At 37.5% G+C, this 25,976-nt stretch overlaps 1 protein-coding gene across 3 annotated transcripts in view; it reads left to right on the top strand.

Annotated features, from left to right (window-relative positions):
- The window catches only part of nrxn2b (neurexin 2b), a 711,451-nt gene that overhangs the window by 180,935 nt on the left and 504,540 nt on the right, over positions 1–25,976 (top strand). The window contains exon 4 of one of the 3 annotated variants that reach the window (XM_079427101.1): positions 13,274–13,303. The exons of 1 other annotated variant lie outside the window; for it this stretch is intronic. In XM_079427101.1, the coding sequence (XP_079283227.1) occupies positions 13,274–13,303 (30 nt within the window). Of the gene's footprint in view, positions 1–13,273; positions 13,309–25,976 lie in introns of all 3 variants that reach the window. One more of the 3 variants, XM_079427102.1, reaches the window with a different exon arrangement.

The raw sequence follows: 25,976 nt of genomic DNA on the forward strand, positions 1-25,976 counted from the left end.
TTATTATTATTTGTGTTCGTATCAGTATTTGAGTATCACTGAGATTTTTATTACTGAGTTTTTATTCATATTTATTAATAAAATTATTTTTATTAATACATTTTTATTTAAGAATAAAATTATCAATATTTAGAATTTTTTTAATGTTTCTTATTTAAAAATAGTAATTTTAGGTCAATTTTAGTCTTTTATTACAAGCCTGTATGTTGTTTTTTTATATTATATATATATATATATATATATATATATATATATATATATATATATATATATATATATAATAGATAGATAGATAGATAGATAGATAGATAGATAACTATAAAAGCAATGCTTATTCTTCCTCTGTTTCCAGGCCTGCAGATCATGTAAGTGATGGAGAAGTCCTCCAGAACATGTTCGTCTGGTTGTAATGTTATAGTTGCATCGAGTGGAAATGATATTCTGTTGTTCTTCCATGTTAAACAAAGCGCTGTTTTCCCTCGGGATTCGCTCTTCAAACTGATGCGTATTCTCTGAAGGTCATGATGTTTAATTAATCTGCAGCCGGGGTGGGAAGTATGTTTTATTAAATCGCTAGCCTTCGCTGTGATTGACAGCTTCAGAGAGCCCTGCTCCAGATGAAGACGTCTTCTGTGAGAACGCTTTCCTCCTCGAGGGAGTGTTTGAGAGGGCCTCGATGCTGACGCTTTCAGTCCTCTTCACTTCATCGCTCAGATTTATTAATAATCTCGACAGAAGTCGCTGGGTTTGGTGTCGATGCAGCTGTTCTTCCTCTGTGGTTTCCACTGGAACCATGGCCATCTTCTCTAAGTTTTGTTGTGAGTTTAGCGTGCTAATTGCTCTCAGCTAAGTTCTGGGTAGAGCGTCTCTGCGTGAGGACATTAGTTTCTCATTACTGTGTGTTTGACGCTATACCTGCTGCGCGTCACGTGCGCTCCTCTCGCGTTCAGGACATTAAGCAGAGCTTCATTAGCTCCAGTCTAATGAGAGAGTTAAAATATAACCAGCGAGGAATCATTTAGATGAGATATTAAACACAAACGCTGCAGGCTCTGGGCTGCACACATTCACGATGGAAACGGCGCTTTTGTTTCATAAAGAAGTGATTTGAGAAGCTCTGGAACGTCAATGCTAATGAGCTGAATGAACATGAAAGGTGTCAGTGTTTCGTTTATGGTCTACTCATAGTCCCTAGAGTTAAACTTAAAAATTGTGTTGATCACGCCTTCACTACTGCGAGACCGAAAGCTTTGGATTAGCCTTCCTCCCTTTATCAGATGTGCCCTATCTATTAGTCTTTTTAAATCTTATTTAAAGACAGATTTTTTCACCCTGGCTTATAACAAATTTCCTGGGTTGTTTACTGTACTTTGTTGATTTTATTTGTCTGTTGATGTCCTTGTTTCTCTTACGTTGTTGTTGTTTGTTTTTTGGGGGGGTGAAATAAAATTTTCTGTAATATATATTTCTATTCATTTTTATTTCAGTTTTAATTATTTTAGTATATCAAGTTGAAAATGAGAAATGATCCTTTGGCAACTGGCCGGAGTATTTTCTTAATTTTGTATTTTATTTTATTTAGTATTATATATTTTTCAATGAACATTTATTGTGTTTCACCTAGCACAGGTCTCAGGCTGGATGGTGTGCAGATGATCAGTCAACTGTAGTTGTTTTAGCACACAGGCCGTTCACCAATTCTTTATTTATTTCTATTTTATAGTGTATTGAACAGTCCATGAATGACCCACAGTTGAGCTAAAGTTACTCTGCGGTCTCTGGGCAGGAAAAAGCAAACATCAGCTGATGAATAACATCACACCTAAAGTTTAAAAATACATGACAAGTAATAATATTGCAAATATTGCGAGTTGCACTGTGATAAATGCTGTTAACAGTCTGAAATACATATATATAAGAAATATACTGTAGCTGCTTTATGTGACTTCCAGGTGTCTGGATGCTGTTTTTGAGGTTGTTGGAGGTTGGATGCGGGGTTAGTGTCATCAGAGAGAGTTGTATCAGATCTCTAGCTGCATGAGATCAATGCACAGTTGTGTCTGTGATTTGCAGAGTTTGTGGTGTTTCTGGACACACTCTTGGGTTATTATCAGATGTTTTCAGGGTGACTCTTCTGCTGATGGTTCAAAGACGAGCTGAAGGAGCGCAGATGTTCAGCAGTGACGTCAGGATGGAGATTATGGGTTTGAGCGTCCAGAGGAAGTCGGTGGTGAATGCTGTTCTTCTGTCCATTGATCCTCAGCACACGTGCAGACGCTTGAAGAACACATGGCTCGAACAAGATAACCCTCATTAACACACCATCAGATGTACATGCAGTATTTCTGTTTGATGGCAGCCTGTGATGTGCAGCTCAGGAAGGCCGTGAGTTATAATAACCTCAGCATCAATATTATATGAGAGAGCGGCATGTGATGCTGGAGCTATAGCATCGCTGAGAGCCTCACTCCACGTTTACAGTCTCACACACTGTAATAAATGCGCTGGGCTAATTGATCGTTTGTTTTATGAAGTAATGCTTTCTGCCGTAGGTTGATGTGTTGGGTTTCACACGCAGATGAGAAAAACGCTGAAAATCCTCCGACAGCAGATGGAGGCTGAACTTATTTATGAGCGCTTTAATGAAGATGAAACGAGCGTAAGCAATCTCTCCTCCTCAGCCGCTCCGCTCCGAAGGTACCAGCCAAAATACAGCGCATGTTGCTTTAATCAGGAAAATGTGAAACATTGAACGATTCACTGAACTACTTCAATTTCATTATATAATTATTGTTACAATAGAGGCAAATTGCTTTTCTCTGCCTGAGAGACTCAAAGGAGCATTTTATTATTTTATGTCAGTGAGTCTTTTGTCTGTCTGTCTGTCTGTCTCTGTCTGTCTGTCTGTCTGTCTGTCTATCTATCTATTTATCTATCTGTCTATCTGTCTGTCTGTCTGTCTGTCTGTCTGTCTAATCTTTAAATTATGGTTGTTGAATTATGTCTACATTTAGATTATGATGTATAAGAGAGTCAGAATTGTTTGAATCAGTTAAATAAAGGTTTAATTGACTAATTTATACAACTGTTTTTGACTGAACCAGTTGAATGAATGATTCAATGACTCGCGCATAAAGACAGCCGCTTGTTGCCATTTTCTGGTGTAATGATGCAGAACTGTGAACTTTTGCCAGCTTATTAACAGTTTAGAGTAGCAGAAATACATGATCGCTGGAGACGTTTGTGTTATTTTTCTGCAACATCTGAAAGATATTTTTACAAATATATTTGAAATAAAATGGCCAACTTCTTTGTCTTGTTAGAATTTTTTTAATGCACTAAATTCAATTTCACACTTTTTTTGCATAAACTTTTAGGTGTTTTATAGTGAAGTAAATTGGGCGAAGTTCAGTGTGCTTTCAGTTAAAGGCATTTCATTATTGAATTCAGTGATGTCATCATCCAGCTCAGTTCAGTTTAAATAGTGTCTTTGCAATCAGGTCAACGATATCGCTGGAAATGAAGTGTCCTCAACTAAGCAAGCCAGAGGCGACAGCGGCAAGGAACCAAAACTCCATCGGTGACAGAATGGAGAACAAAACCTTGGGAGAAACCAGGCTCAGTCGGGGGCCAGTTCTCCTCTGACCAAACGAACCAGCAGTTCAATTCCAACTGCAGCAAAGTCAGATTGTAAGGGCTCAACTGGTTCCAGTGGTCTTTCCCGATGGCTGTCTAAGTGACGGGGTCCTCACTGGGGATCTGTCTCTGGTGCTCATCTCGGTGTCCCGGTGCTGATCCACCATCTGATCTGGATACGGACTGGATCTGGTGACTGCAGTGACCATCTGGGCTGGATACGGACCGGATCGGGTGGCTACGGTGACTGGGGATATGTCCCCGAGGCTCATCCAGGTGTCCGGCCTCCGCTGATGATCAGGGCCACATACATCATCTCCCGGCGCCGATCCACCATCTGATCCGGACACGGACTGATAAACAGAATAGAAACAGACAAATATTAGCGTAGATGCCATTCTTCTTACGATGTAACGAGTACATCATGTGTTATGAGGAGTGTTCCCGGTTCCGGTTGATCTAATTAATGCAGCCTAACAATTCTTTAATGGATCTGAATAATAGAAGTGTATTAGTGTGTTATGTGTAAGCCAGGTTAAAGAAATGTGTCTTTAATCTAGATTTAAACTGACAGAGTGTGTCTGCCTCCTAAACAGTATTAGGTAGAATGTTCCAGAGTTTGGGTGCTAAATAGGAAAAGGATCTGCCGCCCGCAGTCGATTTTGATATTGTAGGTATTATCAAATGGCCAGAGTTTTGAGAACGCAGAAGACGTGGAGGACTATAATGTGATAAGAGCTCACTCAAGTACTGAGGAGCTAAGCCATTCAGGGCTTTAGAAGTAATTAGCAAGATTTTAAAATCTATACGATGTTTGATGGGGAGCCAATGCAATGTTGACAGAACCGGGCTAATATGGTCATACTTCCTGGTTCTAGTAAGGACTCTAGCTGCTGCATTTTGGACCAGCTGTAGTTTGTTGATCAAGCGTGCAGAACAACCACCCAATAAAGCATTACAATAGTCTAACCTTGAGGTCATAAACGCATGAATTAGTATTTCTGCATTTGACGTTGCAATTTAGATATGTTTTTGAGAGGGAAAAACACAGTTTTACAAATGCTAGAAACATGTTTTTCGAAGGAAAGATTGCTATCAAACAGCACACCTAGGTTCTTAACTGATGAAGAAGAATCGACAGAGCAGCCGTCAAGTGTTAGATAGTGTTCTAGGTTATTACATGTGGGTTTTTAGGTCTGATAATTAACACCTCTGTTTTTTCAGAATTTAGCAGTAAGAAGTTACTCGTCATCCAGTTTTTATATCGACTATGCATTCCGTTAGTTTCTCAATTTGGTGTGTTTCACCGGGCCGTGAATAAATATAGAGCTGAGTATCATCAGCATAACAGTGAAAGCTAACACCATGTCTCCTGATAATATCTCCCAAGGGTAACATGTCAAGCGTGAAAAGTAACGGCCCTAGTACTGAGCCTTGAGGTACTCCGTACTGCACTTGTGATCGATATGATACCTCTTCATTCACTGCTACGAATTGATGGCTTTTCAGATAAGTACGATTTGAACCATGCTAATGCACTTCCACTAATGCCAACACAGTGTTCTAGTCTATTTAAAAGAATGTTGTGGTCGATAGTGTCGAACATAGCACTAAGATCCAGTAGAACTAATAAAGAGATACAACCACGATCAGATGATAGAAGCAGGTCATAAAGGTGACTTGACTTGACTTGATATGTGTCTGTCTCAGTCTCTTTCTCTCTCTCTGCTGTATTCACTACTACAGTTTTTTTTTTTTTTACATTTGCTAAGACACATCTCTAAATACTGGACACTTTTTTGAAAACTCTTCACACGGTGAGCACAACAGCTGCCTCTGTGAGTGAATTCTGTTCTCACTCAAAACAACAGCATGTTTCTATGTGCCTACAAGCTTGTTTACATACTCTTTACAAAACTGTTAAGCCTAAATTCAAAACCTAGCAAAATGATAAGACAGAAATTTGCTACATTGCTACAGTAATGCAATATTGTAATAAATTCTTAATTAAAAATAAAAAATGCAAAGGAATTTGATATAGTTGAAAACCTACACAAGTGTTAGTTTTTAATTTTCATTACCATCTATAAAAAGGGGGAAAACATAGGAATATTTTTTGTACTGTAATGCAAACTTGAACTATGTAACATATACTGCAGTGAATAGATAGTCTTATTCTTTATTTGTGAATAAATATTTAGAAAAGCAAACATTGTATAATTCTTCTTGTTGATAGTGGTTTTTAGGTCAGTGTTTTATGAGTTTATGAGTTGCGAATGTGAAATGAACTGCTGTGCCCAGCGGAAATTTGGACAGGAGAACTGTTTTAAAAAAATTACTTAAGTATTGAGAAGTGTGTCCTAATGATTGTAAAAACTGTAATGGTCTGATGGCGCTAGATCGCATCTATGGGCTCCTATCTGTGTGCGATCGGCAGAAATATGAATGATGCCAGTTATTCCTGTTGGTTTGCAGCTGATAATGATGGACCTCACAAACATCTCATCACAGAGGGCCGTAAAAACACCCGCTCGCTGTGTTTAACAGCCGCTTCAGATAGCAGCCGCGACCCGCTTTAATTATTAACGACACGGAGGCGAGGAAAGGAGCGCCGCACATCTATCATCCGTGCACTATATGTTATGAGAAGTTCCCATCTCCTCCCTCAGAAACCGTCCTGAATTATTAAAGCTCTTCAGTTCAGCATGAATGGATTCATCTGGAAAGGGTTTCTTCTGGACGCTGATCTGCTGCGTTTCCTCTGTCTCACAGAAGCGCTTTCCTCCAGGTCACTTAATAGTGAATAAATCACTGCGGTGTCATCGAGCAGATGCAAATCATTTGTGTTCTGATCTGCCAAACAACAGTGCTTCTGCTTTGCCTTTGCTTGATTTTATAGTTTAACAATATTTAAATCTAATTAAGGCAGAACGCTACAGGTGAACAGGGTAAAAAAAAAGAAAAAGCTAATAGATCTCACCAAACTTCCACATTGAATACATTAATAATGCAAATATATATAGTATTACAAGTAGTGCTGCCAAATGATTAATCGCATCCAAAATAAAACTTTTTGTTTACATAGTATATGTGTGTGTACTGTGTATATTTATTATGTGTATATATAAATACACACCCATACATGTATATATTTAAGAAAAATATGTTATGTTTATATATGAAATATATTTATATATAATATAAATTATATGAATATAAATATATACATGTAAATATTTTCAAAATATATACTGTATGTGTGTCTATTTATATATACATAATAAATATACACAGTACACACATATCATGTAAATAAAAACTTTTATTTTGGATGCAATTAATCGTTTGACAGCACTAATTACAAGTTTTTTTTTAATTATATGTTTGAATATGCAAATGATGCATTATCTAACTAAATATGCACTAATTCTTGTTTGATTTTGTTGTCATAGTTAAAGGTTTTTCCAGAGGAGATTTTGTATTTCTCTTTTTACCACTCCATAAATTAGGAAATACTGTCAGCAGAAAGAACTAAAATGTTATCAGTTGAATGTTATATGAAGAAATCCCTGAGTAAAAACTGAGTTTGGTCTCTGTAAGTGGAGATAGAAACTCATTTAGAGAAAATGGTCTGTAACGATATCTACTGTAATTGAAATCAAACGCAAACAGATACAATTAAATAATAAACACATAAAAGTGTATTTTCTGTGCACTAGTTTGTTAAAACAGTTCATAAAAAAGCAAACAGCTAAATGTCTCAAAATTGACCATTGCATAAAAAATGGATTTGCCTGTAATTAATAAGTAAAGTCAATACTCATGTCGTGTGTTGTCCAGTATATCAGCGGTGGACTTGTGTTTGATAGATGTGAGCTGAGAACTTCTCACAACAGCAATAATAATAATAACAATAATAATAATGATGAAGATGAATGATGTGTGGTCAGGTGGATCCAGACTAACCGGTGAGCTCTGTACTGCAGCTGCAGGCCACGTTTGACTTTCCAAGCACATCCTCCTTAATGACAAAATGATGAGTCTTCCTCCATCTGTCACTCAATCATTCGGCCAATCCGACGCTTGGTTTGCTGAAGCCAGCTTTGTGAATCGTTGTCTTAATTATTGGCAGGATGCTTGAGATCCGCTGCAGTATGAATAATAAGAACAGCGCAGTGGTGAATGAAGCGCATAAGAGCGAGGGAAGTGAAAGTCTCTTCCGCTCTCTATTATTAGTCTGTTGACTGCAGCACATGGCCGGTTTGGTAATCTGTTGATGGCATTGATACGGGCGTCTAATTTGGCCGCTGTGTTTCTGCGAGACATGTGAAAGCGACGGGACTCCCGTGTCGCTGTTGGCCGCGACATTTTCCCACACGCTCCCATATGGCCAATCAGACGGCAGCCTCCTCAGATCCTGTTACAACTGGCTCCGTTCCTTTAGATCAGTCCAACTCCGCCAGAGACGCTGTGTGTGTGTGTGTCGTCTCACATGGGAAATGTCTTCATCACAGCTCTCCATCTTCTTCCTGCGCCGCCTATGTGTGAGATGACCTTTTAGAGATAGTTATTTACATGATAACTAGTACTGTCAGTTGACTAATATTCTCAAATGAATTAACTACCACTCTGATTGGAGGAAGAGCCTTTTTTACATTTACTTTTACATTTAGCAGACGCTTTTATCCAAAGCGACTTACAAATGAGGACAATAGAAGCAATCAAAACCAACAAAAGAGCAACAACATGCAAGTGCTATAACAAGTCATGGTTAGCCTAACACAGTACACATAGCAAGGTTTTTTTTTTTTAAAAGAAAGCAAGTAGATAGAATATAGAAAAAAGAAACCTAGTGTTTTATTTATTTATTTATTTGATAAGAAACAAGTAGATAGAATAGAAAAAAAGAAAGCTAGTGTTAGTTTTACAAGAAAAGCTAGCAGTTAGAGAATAAATATGCAATTGATAGAGGGTCAAATGTGTGTTTTTTTTGTTTTTGTTTTTTATAAAAAGAAGATAGATCAAATACAATTAGAATAGAGAGTGCTGGAGTTAGAGGGTCAAATAAAGATGGAAGAGATGAGTTTTTAGCCATTTCTTGAAGATGGGTAAGGATTCAGCTGCTCAGAGTGAATTGGGCAGGTCATTCCACCAGATGGGAACAGTTAATGAAAAAGTCTGTGAAAGTGATTTTGTGCCTCTTTGAGATGAACAATAAAGCAATGTTCACTTGCAGAACGCAAGCTTCTAGAGGCACATAAGTCTGAAGTAATGAATTTAGGTAAAGGGGTGCAGAGCCAGAGGTGGTTCTGTAGGCAAACATTAATGCCTTGAATTTTAAGCGAGCAGCTATTAGTAGCCAGTGCAGATTGATCAACAGAGGTGTGACGTGCATTCTTTTCGGCTCATTAAAGATTAATCTTGCTAATTGTAGAGATTTGATAGAACTGGCTGGAAGACCTGACAAGAGAGCATTGCAATAGTCCAGCCTGGACAGAACAAGAGCCTGAACAAGGAGTTGTGTTGCATGTTCCGAGAGAAAAGGCCTGATATTTTTTGTAAGGAATTAATTTTTTTTAACTGCAATTATAATTTTTTTTATTAAATTTTTTTTTTTTTTTTTTTGTACTTAATATTGATGCATTAATGAAATAATTTGACAGCTTTGTAGAATTTATTTATTGTTTTTAGTATTGGTTTTATTTATATTGTTTTTATTAATGTTTTACATCGTTTTTAATTGTTATTTTTATTTATATTTTGTATTGTTGTTTATCTTTTATTTTATCATATGTATCTTTTTTATTTATGGTATAGTAATATTAAAATATATATATTTACTTTTTATGTGAGTTGATCCTGTTTCTGTTTATTTGACATATTTGACATATTATTATTATTATTATTATATTAACATTTTTATATAATATTTTTATGATATTTTAATTGTATGGTTTTTATTTGATTTGATCTTGGTTTTCTGTATGTAATTATTTATGTAATTTCTGATTTGATTTCATCTGTGCCTGTAAACCGGAGGTCTTCACTCCCACCCATTCACTGCTCTGAGTCATCAGCAATAGGAGGACTGATGGTAATTTTAGAGTATAATCGACACCGTCCTCCATGTGAGTCTAATTCATACTTACGGTAATTGTTTTTGCTGCTCTACTTTCTGGCTGAGCTCGTCTGAGTTGCGTTACTTTACTGCTCTTCTTCTCAGTGGTTTGACAGCCAGATTCAGAGCGGCACAGCAGCATTTCCATATCCTGTCATCGCCGCGTTATTTTTCTCTCTTTTGCATCCTTTTGTTGGCAAAAGGGAATTCTGGGTAACATATTCTGCATATGCCGTCAGAGTGTTTTCTGAATGCTGACAGAATTTTAGACCCAAGTATGATCTTGATAAGTCAAGTCAAGTCACCTTTATTTATATAGCGCTTTTAACAATGCAAATTGTGTCAAAGCAACTGCACAATATCGAAATAGGAAAATAGTGTGTCAATAATGTTAGATGACAAGATGATAATGCATATTAGATTACAGATCAACATCCACTCAACAAGCAGCGTTTGGCTTTCCTTCAGGCTTACATCGCAAAACACCACAATCCTCTATCGCTTCTCAAAAACATCCCTAAAACAAACTTTGACGTTTATTTAACCCCCACTTAATTGTTTTTTCTTCTCCTAACTAAACGTGATTATATGGTTAGTTGTGTTGTATTATCTGTGTTTAGGATGTTTTTCCCTCTGAAACCCAGCAGAACTGAAGCTGACAGAAAGAACTTTCGCTGGTAAGAAGCAGCAGGGTTTGAGAAGGAAGGCAGAGAACCCCAAATGCAGCAATACAGATATATGCTAAATAGTTCAGATCAGGAAAGAGAGGTCAGGACGGAGAAGGTCAGCGTGGCCTGTTGTTATGTGTAGAGGAAGATCAGAATGATGCAGGACATAGTGAGTATAGAGCATAAGTCTTAAGTGGATGTCCATGACATGTGGAGTCCCACAAGGCTCAATTCTTGCACCACTCTTGTTTTGCCTGGATATGCTCCCACTAAGTTAAATAATGAGGAAGAACCAAATTGCCTATCACAGCTATGCTGATGATACCCAGATTTACCTAGCCTTATCTCCAAATGACTACAGCCCCATTGACTCCCTCTGCCAATGCATTGATGAAATTAACAGTTGGATGTGCCAGAACTTTCTTCAGTTAAACAAGGAGAAAACTGAAGTCATTGCATTTGGAAACAAAGATGAAGTTCTCAAGGTGAATGCATACCTTGACTCTAGGGGTCAAACAACTAAAAATCAAGTCAGAAATCTTGGGGTGATTCTGGAGACAGACCTTAGTTTCAGTAGTCATGTCAAAGCAGTAACTAAATCAGCATACTATCATCTCAAAAACATTGCAAGAATTAGATGTTTTGTTTCCAATCAAGACTTAAAGACTTCCCAATGGGACTTCATTTCCCAGAATGCATCAGCTGTGTTGAATCTTTTTGAATTACAGTTTAGCAAATTCCCTTTCCTTTCATTCCGACTCCACTTCAGATTCAAACTTGACTCTCACGGTCTGAATATGCTGACAGGAGAATGGTGTCAAAATGGTCAGATTAGCACAGGAGCAGGAAGTTCTGTAGTGTTTTGATGGGAATCACACACCTGTGCTAAGTTCAGTTAGCGTCTTTCAGCTAAAACACAGTGGTAAGGGTTTGAGCGAGTGTTTTTAGCGAGTGGCCGTTCTTCAGCTTGTGTTGTCCATTAGCACCGCTCCGCTGAAAGAGACCAGTTTCTCCGGAAGTCCTTGACTTGCTCTCCACTCACTGGATGAAAGTGCTGCCTTTCAAAATCTGCTGTGTTCTTGCAGCTAATTCTGTCTGTGTGACGGTTGGTTTGAGTCCAGGGTTTGTGGGCAACAGTAGCGTGTTACTTTTGACACGTATGTTGCATGAAAAGAGCTCTTGCTCTTGCGAAATTGCGTTGTTTAGTTGAATGTAAATGCAGTGAATGTGTCGAACACTGAATGTTTTTTTTTGTAGTTGTTTTGTGGTCTTATGCCTCTAAAGGTGTTGGATGTAGAAACCCTTTTGTGTTGCAGAAGACGTTTATTAACTTCATCTCCAGTTTGCTGCAATCACACGGATCATGAGGTGGATGGTGACTGGAGAATGACCTCAGGTCGGCTCTGATGGGTCACACACCGGGAGTAATAATGTGCAGCCTTTACTCAGCTTGTTCTGTGTAGCAACAGATGCTTCTGCGTGATTTGTTGTTGATGTCTAGTCAAATTCTGCACTTTATTTTTGCAATTCATCTGTGACTAGAAGCTAATTTAGGTGGATGTCCGCATGGACAGCGCCCTCATCTTCAATAAAACATATGATTACATTTGTGTTTTGTTTCTGGGATCAAACCCTGGCGTGTTTGCATTGGTCTGGTCATAACCGTGAGTTTTAGATGGTCAGAAGGGTTATTGTGGTTTGATCATAATGTGTGAGCAAACATATTTTTTATAGCCTTTCATTTAGAAAATAATTAAAGTTCTGCTTAAGGCAAGACATTACAGGCAAAAAGTTTATGGTTTGATTTTTTTCAAGCACTGGTCAATGTTGAGATTTTGGACACATTTCACAACGTGATGTTTCAGACTAGAGTAACATTACAGTGTTTATTTTATTGCACTATATCTATTTGCATCTCCACTTCAATGTTTGTTCATATATCATTCACACTGGTTTATACAACATTTATTCCCAAAAACATGGTGAAAATACATAAAGACTGTGAGTTTATTTTCCTCCACTTCAGCAGCACTTACACACACCAAACGTAACAATTTTATTCCTATCTATATTTTGAGGGTTTTTATAGAAGGGTTTGTTGATACGTCATTTATACAACAATTGTATTCCTTAAAAGCATGGTGAATGGTTTTTTTTCTGTCTGTTGAGAGTATTTTCTGATTTATGGAGTGATAGAAAGAGAAATCCACTTTAGCTCTAATATCAAATCAAAATCAAACAAGAATTATGAGCCTGGCTTTATCCAGTTCATCTTAATGCTGTGTCTTGTACCTTGTTCACCCGTCTTGCCTCGGGTTCAGTCTCAGGAGTCTCGAGCAGTTTGGCGTTTGTCTTCATGAAGCGGTGGATCGTCACACGGTGATGTGGCTGGAGTGCGAATGGAGCCGTTGTAGATGAATTGGTCTGGTGTTTCTGTTCTGACAGAAGTGAGTGTTGTGTCGTCGAGCGCTCTAATCCAGACGCTCTTGAACTCTGCCAAACAGTTGTGTATGTGTGTGTGTTTCCATAAGACCAGAGGGGAAAAAAAGCATTTGAGTGAGCAATGGCCTTCGGGGGTTGCACTGAATGAAATGCTTTTTTTCCCAATCCCCACCTCACTCAAGAAGCGTTCACTCGTTCGTTCGTTCGTTTGTTTTTTCAGCCTTTATTTTCTCTCTCTTCTTTCTTTTCCCTTTTTGTTTTGAGTTGATCTTTGACATCCGAGTGTGCCCCGGGATGTCTGTCACAAACTGCAGTCCAACCTTGTGACAATGCTTGCTTTTTTCCCGTGCCTTTTTATGACCTTCTTCTTTTTTCATTTCTTTCTTTTTTTTCTGTTCTTTCCTTCAAGGTCTGGCGCACCTGACGTTAAACAGCCAAGGTATGGTTCATTTCGTTTTCCATTCTTTTGTTTAGTGAGAAAACAGATCTGTCCGTCTCTCCCCTCCCTCCGTCTTTTGTCCCGAACCCTCCGAACACTGTCCCTCCTCCCCATCTTACTGTGTTGCTGTATTTCCACGCTGTGCGTCCTGAAGATGGCCTCTGACCTCCCGGACACAGGTAACGCTCTTCTGCTCTCGCTCTCTCTGCTGGGTTGAAATGATGCTGCTGCTGTTGTCAAATGTCACTCACAGATGAAGCGTGTGTTTGTGTTCAGAATGCACAGAGTCTCATTCTGTGGTCATTCTCATTGTTTGGCAATTACTCCCACTGTTAATTATGCTCAGTTGCTCTCAGATCTGCTCTGACTGAATGAACAAATGTTTGTTTTAATGCTTTTTCCGATGCAGTGTGTCTATTTTATATCTCTATGTTTTGACTTAACCAGCAGCACTCAATATTGCATTATAACATTTTACAGTGTCAACTAACTAAAATCATCATTCTCTCATTATTTACTCGCCCTCACATCAAACCAGTGTGACGTTTTCTGCAAAACACAAAAGCTATTTTAAAGAACTTTTCAGTGTTTTTGTCAGTACAATGGACGTCAGTGGGGTCCAAAGTTGTTCTTATAAATATCTTCTTTTCAGAAAGTGACGCATGTTTGGATGACATGGGCAGAGTAAATGACGACAGAATGATCGTGTTTGAGTGAACTATCCCTTTCTGGTGCTATTTAATGATAGTTAGAGCCCCATAATGTTGGTGTTCTCAGGTGTTTCTATCATTCACAATCACTCACACACACACACACACACACACAGAGAGAGAGAGAGCCCAGTTCTTCTGTAGATGATGTTTTGAGGTCTCTGACAGATAAATCCTTCATTTATCCACCACACTGTTAAAGGCTTGTATGTTTGAGCTCAGCTGGTTTCATTGGTTTTAAGTTGAAAGACATTTGTTATTTGACTAATCTGACTCTCGTGACTGTGTTTCCCTCAGTTAGGGGTGTGCGATATGACGATTTTTGATTGTGGACCATAAAAATATCTCCACGATCTGCTTTTGAAGAAATATCGTAGTATCATTCAACAGCGCACATTCTATCAGCTGCAGTTCTGGCGCCGCCGTCTCTATATGCTGTACAACACCACATCCATTCAGTCTTAACTTAGTGGTAGAGTTACTCTCATAGGACACTGTACTTATTCGCAATAACAAAAGTACATTATTTGCGTGTGTTATTAGCCTTGCCACTGGTCTGATGTGCGCTTTTTCTGAGCACATACACCCAAAGCGCGCAAACTAAAAAGCCTGTCTAACAGCGCCTGATTACTCAGCTAACTTATCTTTTGCGCTAATACTGTCAAAACACACAAGGTTTACATACAGACTCAGTTGGTTATCTCTAAAATGAAAGTGAATAGTTAAGAGAGAAACAGATGCGTGTCTGTATATTAGATGCGTGCAGCTCTTAAAGGGACAGGACACTAAACATGCTGTCGACTGTCATTAAAGGGATAGTTCACCCTAAAATTTAATTTCTGTCATTATTTACTCACTCACATGTTGTCCCAAACCTCTATTAATTTCTTTCATGTGCTTAACAGAAAAGACGATATTTTGGAGAATGCTGGTATCCAAACAGTTGCTGGTCCACATTGACTTTAACAGTAGGAAAAAAATACTATGGAAGTCACTGACGACCAGCAACTGATTGGTTTCCCACCTTCTTCAAAATAGCATTTATGTTCAGCAGAAGAACTCATTCAGGTTTAAAACTAATTCTGAGAGTAAATGATGGTATAAATATAAAACACGATGGCAGAATAGATAGATAGATGACGGAATTTCTATTCTTTAATGTTAAAACAAAACACAACGAGAAAAAAAACAAACAAAAAAACTTACTACTCTTGACTGAAAAAAAAAATTATTTAATTGAAATCAATCTATCTAGTGTTTTATTTCTATATTTGTTCACAGTTTCTTGAATGCTCTGCTAAATACACCTATTGTACCTGAAAATAAAGCACTGTTTGTTGTATTTGTAATGTGTATCTTTGTTCTTATTTTTTAATAACAAACGTAAAATAATGATAAAGATTTTCATCTTCAACCACTTTGGCCTAAATATCCACCATCCTTTTTTTATATTTTGTTGTCTTTATAATAGGGAAATTAGTTTGGCTGTAGTGCTCAAACATGACAAAGAACCGTGATAAAATTGTGAAATCGTGATATATCTAAAAAAAAATTGTGATATGATATTTTTGCCATATCGCCCACCCCTACTCTCAGTTGTCAGTTTTGAGTTGGTTAGTGAGTATGAAGCAGCAGAAGAGAGCAGTGAGAAGTGTCCTCCATGTTCCTGCTTTACTTTGATCTTCAGCTCTGTTTTGACAGGACTAGTTTTCCCTGGAGTTTCATTTGTCTCACAGACTTACTTTGTCATTTAATCCAGTCCGAATCCATCTCTCAGAGAGCTTGTAAAATTCAGAAAGCAAATCTCCTCTGGGAAATTTAATCTGGGTAGGAATGTCTTTGACTGCCATTTATTTATTTATTTTTTACAGTGATTCAACAGATGGCTTTGACTTTTGTAACTAAAGCTGTGTTTGTTGTTACGTGGTTAGCTGCACTTCATTTATTGGTTTAGACCGAATTCCTGGTGCTGCTGGCATCACGTCCGACCTAGAACAGAAATGACAAACAAAGCACAATGATCACAGCGTCAGACACGATCCTCCCGTCCCATTATTAGAGATCCACCGATATTCATTTTTAGAACTGATACCGATTATTTACCGATGGCTGATATGCAAAACCGATATTTATTTATTTATTTATTGTTTTCCTTCTTTCTTTCAGCATTTAAGCGACTCTAATATTAACAGTACACAAAATAGATTTACAAAGTCAAATGTTTTAAATAGAGAACATGAACCACAGGGGAGCTGATCAATTCTGCAGAAATGTAGTCAACTACAGTTTGAAAATGTTCAGCGTTTGCTGAATGAAACTACAGTATGGGTTGTTTAATAGGCTAAAATGTGAAGCCAGCTTTGCTTTGAATGCACATGCGGACGTTGCAAGTCCTGCGCAAATATGAAAGAGAAAAGTTGCCAAAAATAAAGTGGAAAGTCAGTCAAATTTGTTGAAAAAAATCCCAAAGCTTACAGCACATTTTAACGCAGGAGAGATAGGTATAGGTTATATTCTAGCAGTAGCTAGACACAGTAGGCTATAATTAATCAAATAATTGACTCTTTTTTTCATCTTAACATAGCTGAGCTTGCAGTAGTTACCCACCCCACACTACAGCAGTGGAATATAATCATTTTATGAAGCATCACGATGCTGATCTGGACAATTTAGCATAAATGTAATTATATAGTCATATCATACAATGTACTGTTAATGTAATGTACTGTTTTATTGTAAGAAAGTAATCTTGTTATAGGCTATTAATAACAAAATGTTGTGTATGCCTTTAGAAGCAACGCACTTTATAGCATCTTTTGTTTCCAGATAATCTTACTTCTACCAGATAATGAATTCTTTAAAGCAAGATATTTGGGCACATTTTTTAAAATTTTTTACGAAAAGAACAGGAATGAATGAGAAAATAATGTGGGACATGCTTGATGTTAAAACTAGTTTTTAAGTGCAAAAAGATCTCAATGCATTACTTGCACTGACTGACACACTCGAAGCGCGCACGGAAAGCCGCCTCTCTCAGACTGCATGCAACACTGAATTACTTCAAAATCCGTCTGTCTTGGTGAGTATTCGCTTAAACAGACGGGTTTGTCTTCAGTGAACATAAACAGTTGTGGTTTGTGATTTATAATATATGATATAATACACCCCGAGCAATGAAAGAAAAGAGGCAAATACTGCTCTTGACTAAATGACTTTTGTAGCTTTAATTAAACATGTATTTGCAATTGATGCACTAAAGACTATGCAATGATTATACTTGCATTTGATTATCTGATTTCTGTATTATTTCTTACTTGAATGTTTCTGCAAAAAAAAAAGATGTAAAATTAAAAAAAAATTAAAGTACTGTTAATTTCTTTTTTCATAGGCCTATATTGTATTTGCTCTACTGTTTTTATTTTTAATAACAAAGGTAAAAAAGAGAGCTTTATTGTGATTATTACAATGGCAATTATTATTAATTAAAGAATTGTAGGAAAATATGCATTGTGATGCATCATAATCATAATCTAATCAAATCGTAAGGCAACTGAATATTAACATATGTGATTTGGCTATAAGGGCTCAACAGTGGTTCAAAGTTTAACTTGTCCTGCCACAAAAACAATTAAAATAAATAAGTAAATAATAATAATAAATTGTCAATAATTGTCTATAACACATAATTTTCTATACTATATATTGTGTTTTTGCTGTTTTGTACATTGCCTATTTGTATATTATTCTTTTATTACCTGTGTCCTGTGCTGTTACTGTCTTTCTGTTGCACTCTGGAGCTTCTGTCACTACAACACATTCCTTGTATGTGTAAACATACCTGGCTAATAAAGCTCATTCTGACTCTGATTCTAAAAAATAAATAAATACATTTTTTAATCATTTTTATACCAAAATTATAAATATCAATTAAGTTTTACAATTCTCAATTCCAACTGAAGACAAGTGAGCAGTCAGTTAATAAGAACAAATGAAAGAATATATTGATATATCGTACAAACTCGATATACCGCCCAGCCCTAGTGCAAGTGATAAACTTTCATGACAAGTCTGTCAACTGTCCCGAGCATCTTTTACACTGGCCCCGGGCCATTGGGTTCTTCATATTGTCCTTGATTTTATTTAAACACATTAGCCTAGTTATTGCATTAGCTGTCAGAAACTACCATTATAAAATATTGTTAATCATGGTAGTTTCTGACAGCTAATGCAATAACTAGGCATGTGGATCTTTCCATCAGGTTGGTAAGTTTTCACAAATCTTACTCTACACATGCAATTGTTTAAATCGCTAATTTACCTTAATAATAGTGAAATAATTGATTAGCTTTAACCAAATAAATTATTTCACTATTATTAAGGTAAATTAGCGCTTTAAACAATTGCATGTGTAGAGTAAGATTTGTGAAAACTTACCAACCTGATGGAAAGATCCACATGCAGAAAGACATTCAACGTTTTGTAAAGGTGTACATTTGCCTTCACTAATTTACCTTCCTACTCTGTTCTTTGATGTTTGTTCACAATGCATTTAACCAACGTAAGCACTTTTAATTTAATGCTACATTTTTTTATAAAGATATCTGTGTAAAATATGTCTGACTCTGTGCATATGTGTAGTTTATGCAGTGATATTTGTGTATATTTTATATGACAGACCTATAGATTTGGATGTTTTGTTAATGGCATTTGCAAAATTAAAGGCTGACTACTTAAGACTGAGTGAATGTAGGCTGTACTTATGGTGGATGAAGGGCCCCTCAAGAGGTAAAGCCCAGGGGCCCCTTGCAGACTTATAAACAGCAGCTTTACCAGATAATAATTATAATGCATAAACAACAGAGAGAGTTAAATTAAGCAGTTTTTTTCCAACATGCTGTCAGATCCCTCTCGGAAACACGGGACGAGGAGAACAGGAGATTCCAAATATTCCTTTATTTGAACACAACAGATAGACGAAGAGCTTGGGGGTGAGATGAACACATATGACGTTCAATACCGGACACAGGGGCAGGGAAACACAGGGCTTATAAACACTAGGAAATCAACAAGGAAACAGGTGTGGACTAATCAAACGGGGCTCGGGACTAATTAACTAATACTGACAGGGACAGGAAGGCAAAATAGAGACACGGGAGGAGGGGGAAACAAGACACAGGACTGGCACATGCACTAATTTACTTATTTACCCCTTACAGATTTATGTAACGTATTTCATTTGTGCATTTTTGTCTGATATGTTGAAAAAAGCATATAAATTCAAACAAATCAAGTTACTTTACCTGTGAACACCGTTTTGGTCTCATCTCTCTTCAAGATGTGTTGTGTTTGCGGTCTTGCACATAATTCTCCACAAGCTAGCGCTATATATTGATGAATCTGATATTAAAACTGATATCCAATAACGGTAGAACCGATTATCGGTCACTCTCTCCCCAATATTATTATGCACATACAGCTAATGTATTTTCCAGTAAGTCATGTTTTTATCATTAGAAACATGCTGCAAGTTATAAAATGCAACTAACATCAAGCACACGAAACATGCTTTAAGCCACTAGATTCAGTTTTGCTTTAAATAAATTAATAAATACATTTATTTTAAAGGCTTAGTGCTTATAATAAATATTGCTATTGAATAACACTATAATTTAATTTAATTTATAATTTAATTAGTTTTTTGCTTTTGATTCCTGTTCTGAATAACATTAAATGTAAAGGATTTGTTGCAAAGGATTTTTTTTATTTATTTTATTTTTTATCTCAACAGTGTGATTTTGACCTGGTGTGACTTATTGTCACATGCAACCTATTTTCCAGTTAATCTGTTATAATGATTGAGATCTTGAGCAGCTGGTGACGTCACAGATCCTCTTTGTTAATAAAAGTCCCTCAGAAATGAGTCCTTTATGAAACGATGCAGCTCTCGCTCTGGTGATCGGGCGTCTGGAGGAATAGTAACGCGAGCATTAGTCCTGTTCACCCGCGCCTGCCCTCTGCCTGTCCTGTTTGAGGAGAGAACTGACCTACTGTATTCATAAGCCACCGTCAGCACTGAACTCACATGTGCTCAGCTCCGTCTTCACATATCTGCTCCTGAGATGCTCATTAATATTCATGAAGGCAGCGTCCGTGAGCTGTGGTGTGTTTGCAGTCAGACGCATTAAACACGAGCACTGCGCACCTACAAACATCCTGAGAGACGCTTCAGACCATCTCTGACCACACACACCTCACATCATGTGTGTGTGTGCGTGTATCTGTGTGTGTGTGTGTGTGTGTTTGTTGTGTGTGTGTGTGTGTGTGTGTGTGTGAGCATGCTGAGGTGTGTGTGCGTGTGTGTGTGTCTGTGTGTGTTTGTTGTGTGTGTGTGTATGTGTGTGTTTGTGTGTGTGTGCCAGGACAAACAGAGGTCAGTAATTATTCAGTTTGTGATTTGCCACGTTAGCAGGTTGTGAATGTGAGAGAGACAAACACGAGCTGCTGTCAAGAGTGACGCTGTTTCACTCTCATCATGAGTCCAGTTACAGATAAACCTGCTCTGATCGTCAGCGTCACAGACTTGAGCAAACGCTATTCTCCAGTCCATCAGTAAATTATTATTTTTTAAAAGCAATTTATCAAATTACATATTGTTTGTAAGCAGCTTGACAGAGATGTTAAGAAACAAGCATCAATGTCTCTGATCCTCCAGTGAACGAGTCAAAGGCGACCCTTCAGAAGAGTTAAATCTGTGTGATCGCATGTGTAGAGCAGTTCAGTTCCATCACTTCACCTGCACACCATTCACTTCATCAGTAAGACTCAAGCTCAGACAGCTGATCAGCAACACCAAGGTCAAGGGTTCGATTCTGATGTGTATGAATGCAGTGAAAGCCGCTCTGGATTAAAGTGTCTGCCAAATGCATTCATGCAAATAAATCTGACTTTTCTCCAACCTTTAAACAAACCTTTAACAACTCACCAAAAATGTATTCTGTACTGAACACTACATTGTAAATAAATAAAGCTGCATTTGACAGACACTTTTACATTGCATTCAAGGTAGATTTCATCAGCTCTTGCTTTCTCTGGGAATTGAACCTATGACCCCGGTGTTGCAAATGTCACAATCTACTGCCAGAGCTGCAGCAAAACACAGGTTCAGGTCTTCATACTAACCTCAACAAACTCATTCATCTAACTGATTCATTAGATTCAGGTGCGACACTAACACCCAAACGAATCAGGCGGAGACGGGGTCGCACATCAACTTTACCGTTCAAACGCTGATCAGATCACGAGCTGAAGCTCTCTGTGAAGACTCATCTGCCACTCAAACATGATGTTTAACCTGGACTCAAACACAGACTGATGCTGTATTCACTTCACAAAGATCAGACCTGTGACGAGCGTGTGCTGTCAGAGGACTCATTTCATTTACTAATAATAACAGAATAATCCCTCGCCAGCGTTTGGCGCATCTAATTACTGCCTCCCGTCTTTTTATTTTAATCCATTATTTATTTTCCATGAGATTAAACATGCAGCAAAAAGCCTAATTCAGTTTTGTTGGGTGTGTGGTTCATTAGGATGGAGGAGGATATTTGAGATGTGAAATTAAATCAAGCACGTTCTCTCTCTGTGGTGTTTTTTCATCTCAGCGATAGGATGGTGTTTGCTGGAGTTTGCGTGCATCTGATCGTCAGCGTGAGCTCAGCCGGCTCCGGGTTCCTTGTGTAATTAATGAGCTGCACTCACACACACAGACTCACTGGAGCGACGAACGTCTGAGGAGCCCAGAGAGTTTCATTACTCGGACCGAGTGCCGGTGTTAATACTGCGGAGTCTGCAGTCCATTAAACAGAGACATCCAACAATACCAGCCAAACTGAGAGAACAAGAACACATCAAACCAATTACAGCAGACACAAGAGAGGCCAGAGAGACACAGAGGGCCAAAGCACACACACACACACACATACGCATATGCATGCACACACACACACACACACACACGCACGCATGTTGGTTTTTGTGGTTTATGGGGACTCTCCATAGGCGTAATGGTTTTTATACTGAACAAACTGTGTGTGCTATTGCCCTACACCAACCCTACACCTAAACTTAGCCCTCACAGGAGACTTTGTGCATTTTTAGATTTTCAAAAAAACACCATTTAGTATGTTTTTTAAGCCTTTTGAATTACGGGGACATAGGCAGTGTCCTCATAAACCACCTTCATATTGTAATACCTCTGTCATACCCATGTCATTATACACATTTGTGTCCTCATAAACCACATAAACATGCACACACACACACACACACACACACACACATACACACTCACACTCACTCACTCTCTCTCACACACACACACAAACACACTTGTTTCGCTATCCTTGTGGGGACTCTCCATAGGCGTAATGGTTTTTCTGCTGTATAGACCGTATATTCTATTGCCCTACACCAACCCTACACCTAAACTTAGCCCTCACAGGAGACTGTGCATGTTTGCTTTCCTCACTCTGTATGATTTATAAGCATTTTGAAAAGTGAGGACATGGGGAAATGTATTTATTTTATTTATTTAGTTGTTTATTTAACAGGGAAAATGCAGAATAACATGGGGCTAATTTGCAGCTCTAGTCCCTGGTTAGGCTTTTGAAATACAATTTAAAGAAATTAAAAAAATGACAAGTACAGTAAACTTAACAAAAATCTAAAACTCTGTACAACCATCAATGTTCACAAAACAGTTTTTGTTTGAAACTATTTTTAATATTTCTCAGAAAAATGTTCAACTCTGTTTGCCTTTTCAGATCAACTATCAAACTGTTCCAGAGCAGTGTCCCTTTAACTGAAAATGTAAATTGAGCAAATTTAGTTTTTCTCTTAGGCACTAAACAGTTCTGTGTTGTTTCACCTCTTGTAGAGATCCCTCGACTACTCTGTTTTACTATTAATTTGCCTATAATATCTGGAGCAAGCTTATTGACACATTTAAAAACCATTCTAATAAGAGACAAATTCATAAAATTGTCAAAAACCAAGCAAACTGTATTTTTGTAAAATGTTAAAATGATGCTATCTGATTGATTTCTTGTCTAAAAATTTTAAGGTTTGTTTATATAGGGATCTAACAGGTTTAATGGTCAATTGAGAGACCTGACTCCAGACAATCACACAGTAAGACATATGTGACCCTGGACCACAAAACCAGTCATAGGGGTCAAATAACACCTAAAAATTTAAAATCACTGACTGTTTCTATTGCCTTTTGGTCAATTGTAATTGTAAAACCACTCATTTATTTCCTTCTGATTGAGAAACACTTAAAAATTTAAACAGTTTTTGAAGAATTCAAAGTCAAGCAGTTCTTTTGCAGCCACTGTGAAACACCAGTCATTTAATTTGTTAATATATCTGCTGCTAAGTGTGGAGTGTGTGCTGATACATAAATAGCTGTGTCATCTGCATATAACTGACATTTAGTTTCCATGCAACAATTTGGTAGATCATTAATGTATAAGGAAAACAACAGAGAACCTAAAATTGACCCTTGAGGAACACCCATCTCATTACTTTGTAAAGATGATCTTGAGTAATTTATGTCAACACACTGCTCTCGATCTTCCAAATATATTTAATTGCCTGGTGGGAGAAACTGGACATATTCATTTTATGTATGATTATTTTATGATTTACAGTGTCAAATGCCTTTTTGAGGTCCAAAAATACTGTGCCTACCACATTACCACTATCTAAAGCTCCCTTAATAAATTCTGTGAAATAACAGTTTGCCATTTCTGTTGAATACTTGGGTCTAAAACCAAACTGATTAGAGTGAAGTAGATACTTTTTCTCTAGATAGTTGATGAGTTGTTCTGCCACCATTCTTTCCAGGATTTTTGATATTGCAGGGAGTAGAGCAATTGGTCTATAATTCTGAACCTCATTAGTTGATCCTGCCTTAAAAATTGTATTTATAATAGAGGTTTTCCAATATGATGGGAATTTACTCTCTCTAATGGACAGATTTATCAAATTAACCAATGGCCTTAAAAAATTCAGCACATTTTTTTTTTTTAAGATAAATGTGGTATCCGTTCCATATATCTCCATATATGTCCTTAGCCCTTGAATTTTTCAACTGATTAATAATTTTAAGTACCTGGTCCTCATAAACCTTAGAAATGTAAAAGGATGAGGACGTATCTTTTATTGTAGATTGAGGAAGTTGTACCAGGCTCAAAACATATAGCAAGTTATTTCACAGACTGAATGAAATATCTGTTAAATTCATAAGCAATCTCAATGTTATCAGTACTAAGTTTTCCATTTATATTCAACTCAAATGGTGGGTTTATTTGCCTGCCTTCTCATTTGGACAGATTATGAATACATTTCCAGAGAGATGAGCTATTTCCTACTGCTTTTTTGATTTTCGCATTTCATTAACTACCATATTTCTCAAAGATTTAAAATTTAAAATATCTGTCTGTGTTTTTGTGAGCAAATCATTTTTCAAAGCAAGATCTCTCATTTTCATTAAATGAAGGATATCTGAAATCAGCCATAATAAAGATGTAGCATTTTGTCTACCTTTTAATGGTTGTGTATACTTCTGATGGTTGTGTATGGTTCTCATTATGATTTCACAATTGTTGTCCAGATCACTACTTTGTAATACCTCACTCCAATGAATATTCTTCATATCATTTTAAAATTTTGTAATCTTACTTTTAGGTTACTCTGCAAACGTTTCTTTGTCAGTTTTCTAATGACTAAAATCATATAATGATCGGACAAACCCGTCAACAAATTTTAAATTTTTATTACCCATTCAGGTTTATTTGTCAAAGCAAGATCAATAAGAGTCTTACTTGTTTTAGTTATCCTTGTTGGGCCCTTTTATTAACTGGGTAAATTTGTGTTTGGTTGTGATTACTTTCAGTTTTTCCTTTCTATGTTTGTCTGCCCAATTTATGTTAAAATGTCCAAGTATGATTGTTTCAGTGCAATAATTCAAAGATTTAAACAACTCTGTTAAAATAAAATGAGGAATTGTGTGAAGGTGGATTATTGCCACAAATCTGGTCTGTGGACTTCTGTTTACTCGCCACCAGAGGTCACTCCTCCATCACACTGACTCTTGCACCACACTACTGTAGCACTTCACCCACGAACTACAATTCCCATCATCCATTGCACTGATGGCACATATACAGCTGATTGCACTAATCACGCTCACACCTGAGAACTATCACACACCCTACTTAAAACATGGACTTCCTCCTTCTCTCTGCCAAGTATTGTTTGCGTATATCCTAGCGATAGCTACTCTACGGAGCTCTCTCAGTGATTATAGCCTTGCCTTTTCTAGTGTTTTGATATCTGCCCGTGTTTCCTGGATTAACCCTTTGCCTTACCGTTCGGACTCTTTTCCAACTGAGCTAATGTAATAGATTCAAATTTACTTAAACAACGAAAAGGATTAATTAAATCGGCTACAACATTGCCTACAGGCACAATATTCGACCGAATAAGAACAACCTTATCAATAAAATATTTAAAAAAATATAAAGTTGATCATCACGAGTCATACCACGTCTCCGCTGATCTGCCAGAGTCACACCACGTCTCCACTGATCTGCCAGAGTCCTGTAACGTCCAGTCTGTCACACTCAGATATTTAAGGTCAGTCCCTCGAGTTCCCTGTCTGGTATACAGTGTGAGGGATGCACTGCTGGTGTCTGCACGTGCAGCTGGTATCCCAAAACCCACTCATTTTAGCCCTCCTGTCCCTGAACTGATTCCCCTGTCTGCAGTGCTTCCCACAATGGGGATCGCTTTATGGTGTATTTGGGCTGCATACACCACCACTGCAGCTCTAGAGACACCCGCTGCAGCTTCTCCAAAGGTGGCAGCTGAGGCTGCAGAACCTTCTGAAGCAGCGGTGC

This window comes from Barbus barbus (assembly GCF_936440315.1).
Source record: "Barbus barbus genome assembly, chromosome: 1".
NCBI lineage: Eukaryota > Metazoa > Chordata > Actinopteri > Cypriniformes > Cyprinidae > Barbus > Barbus barbus.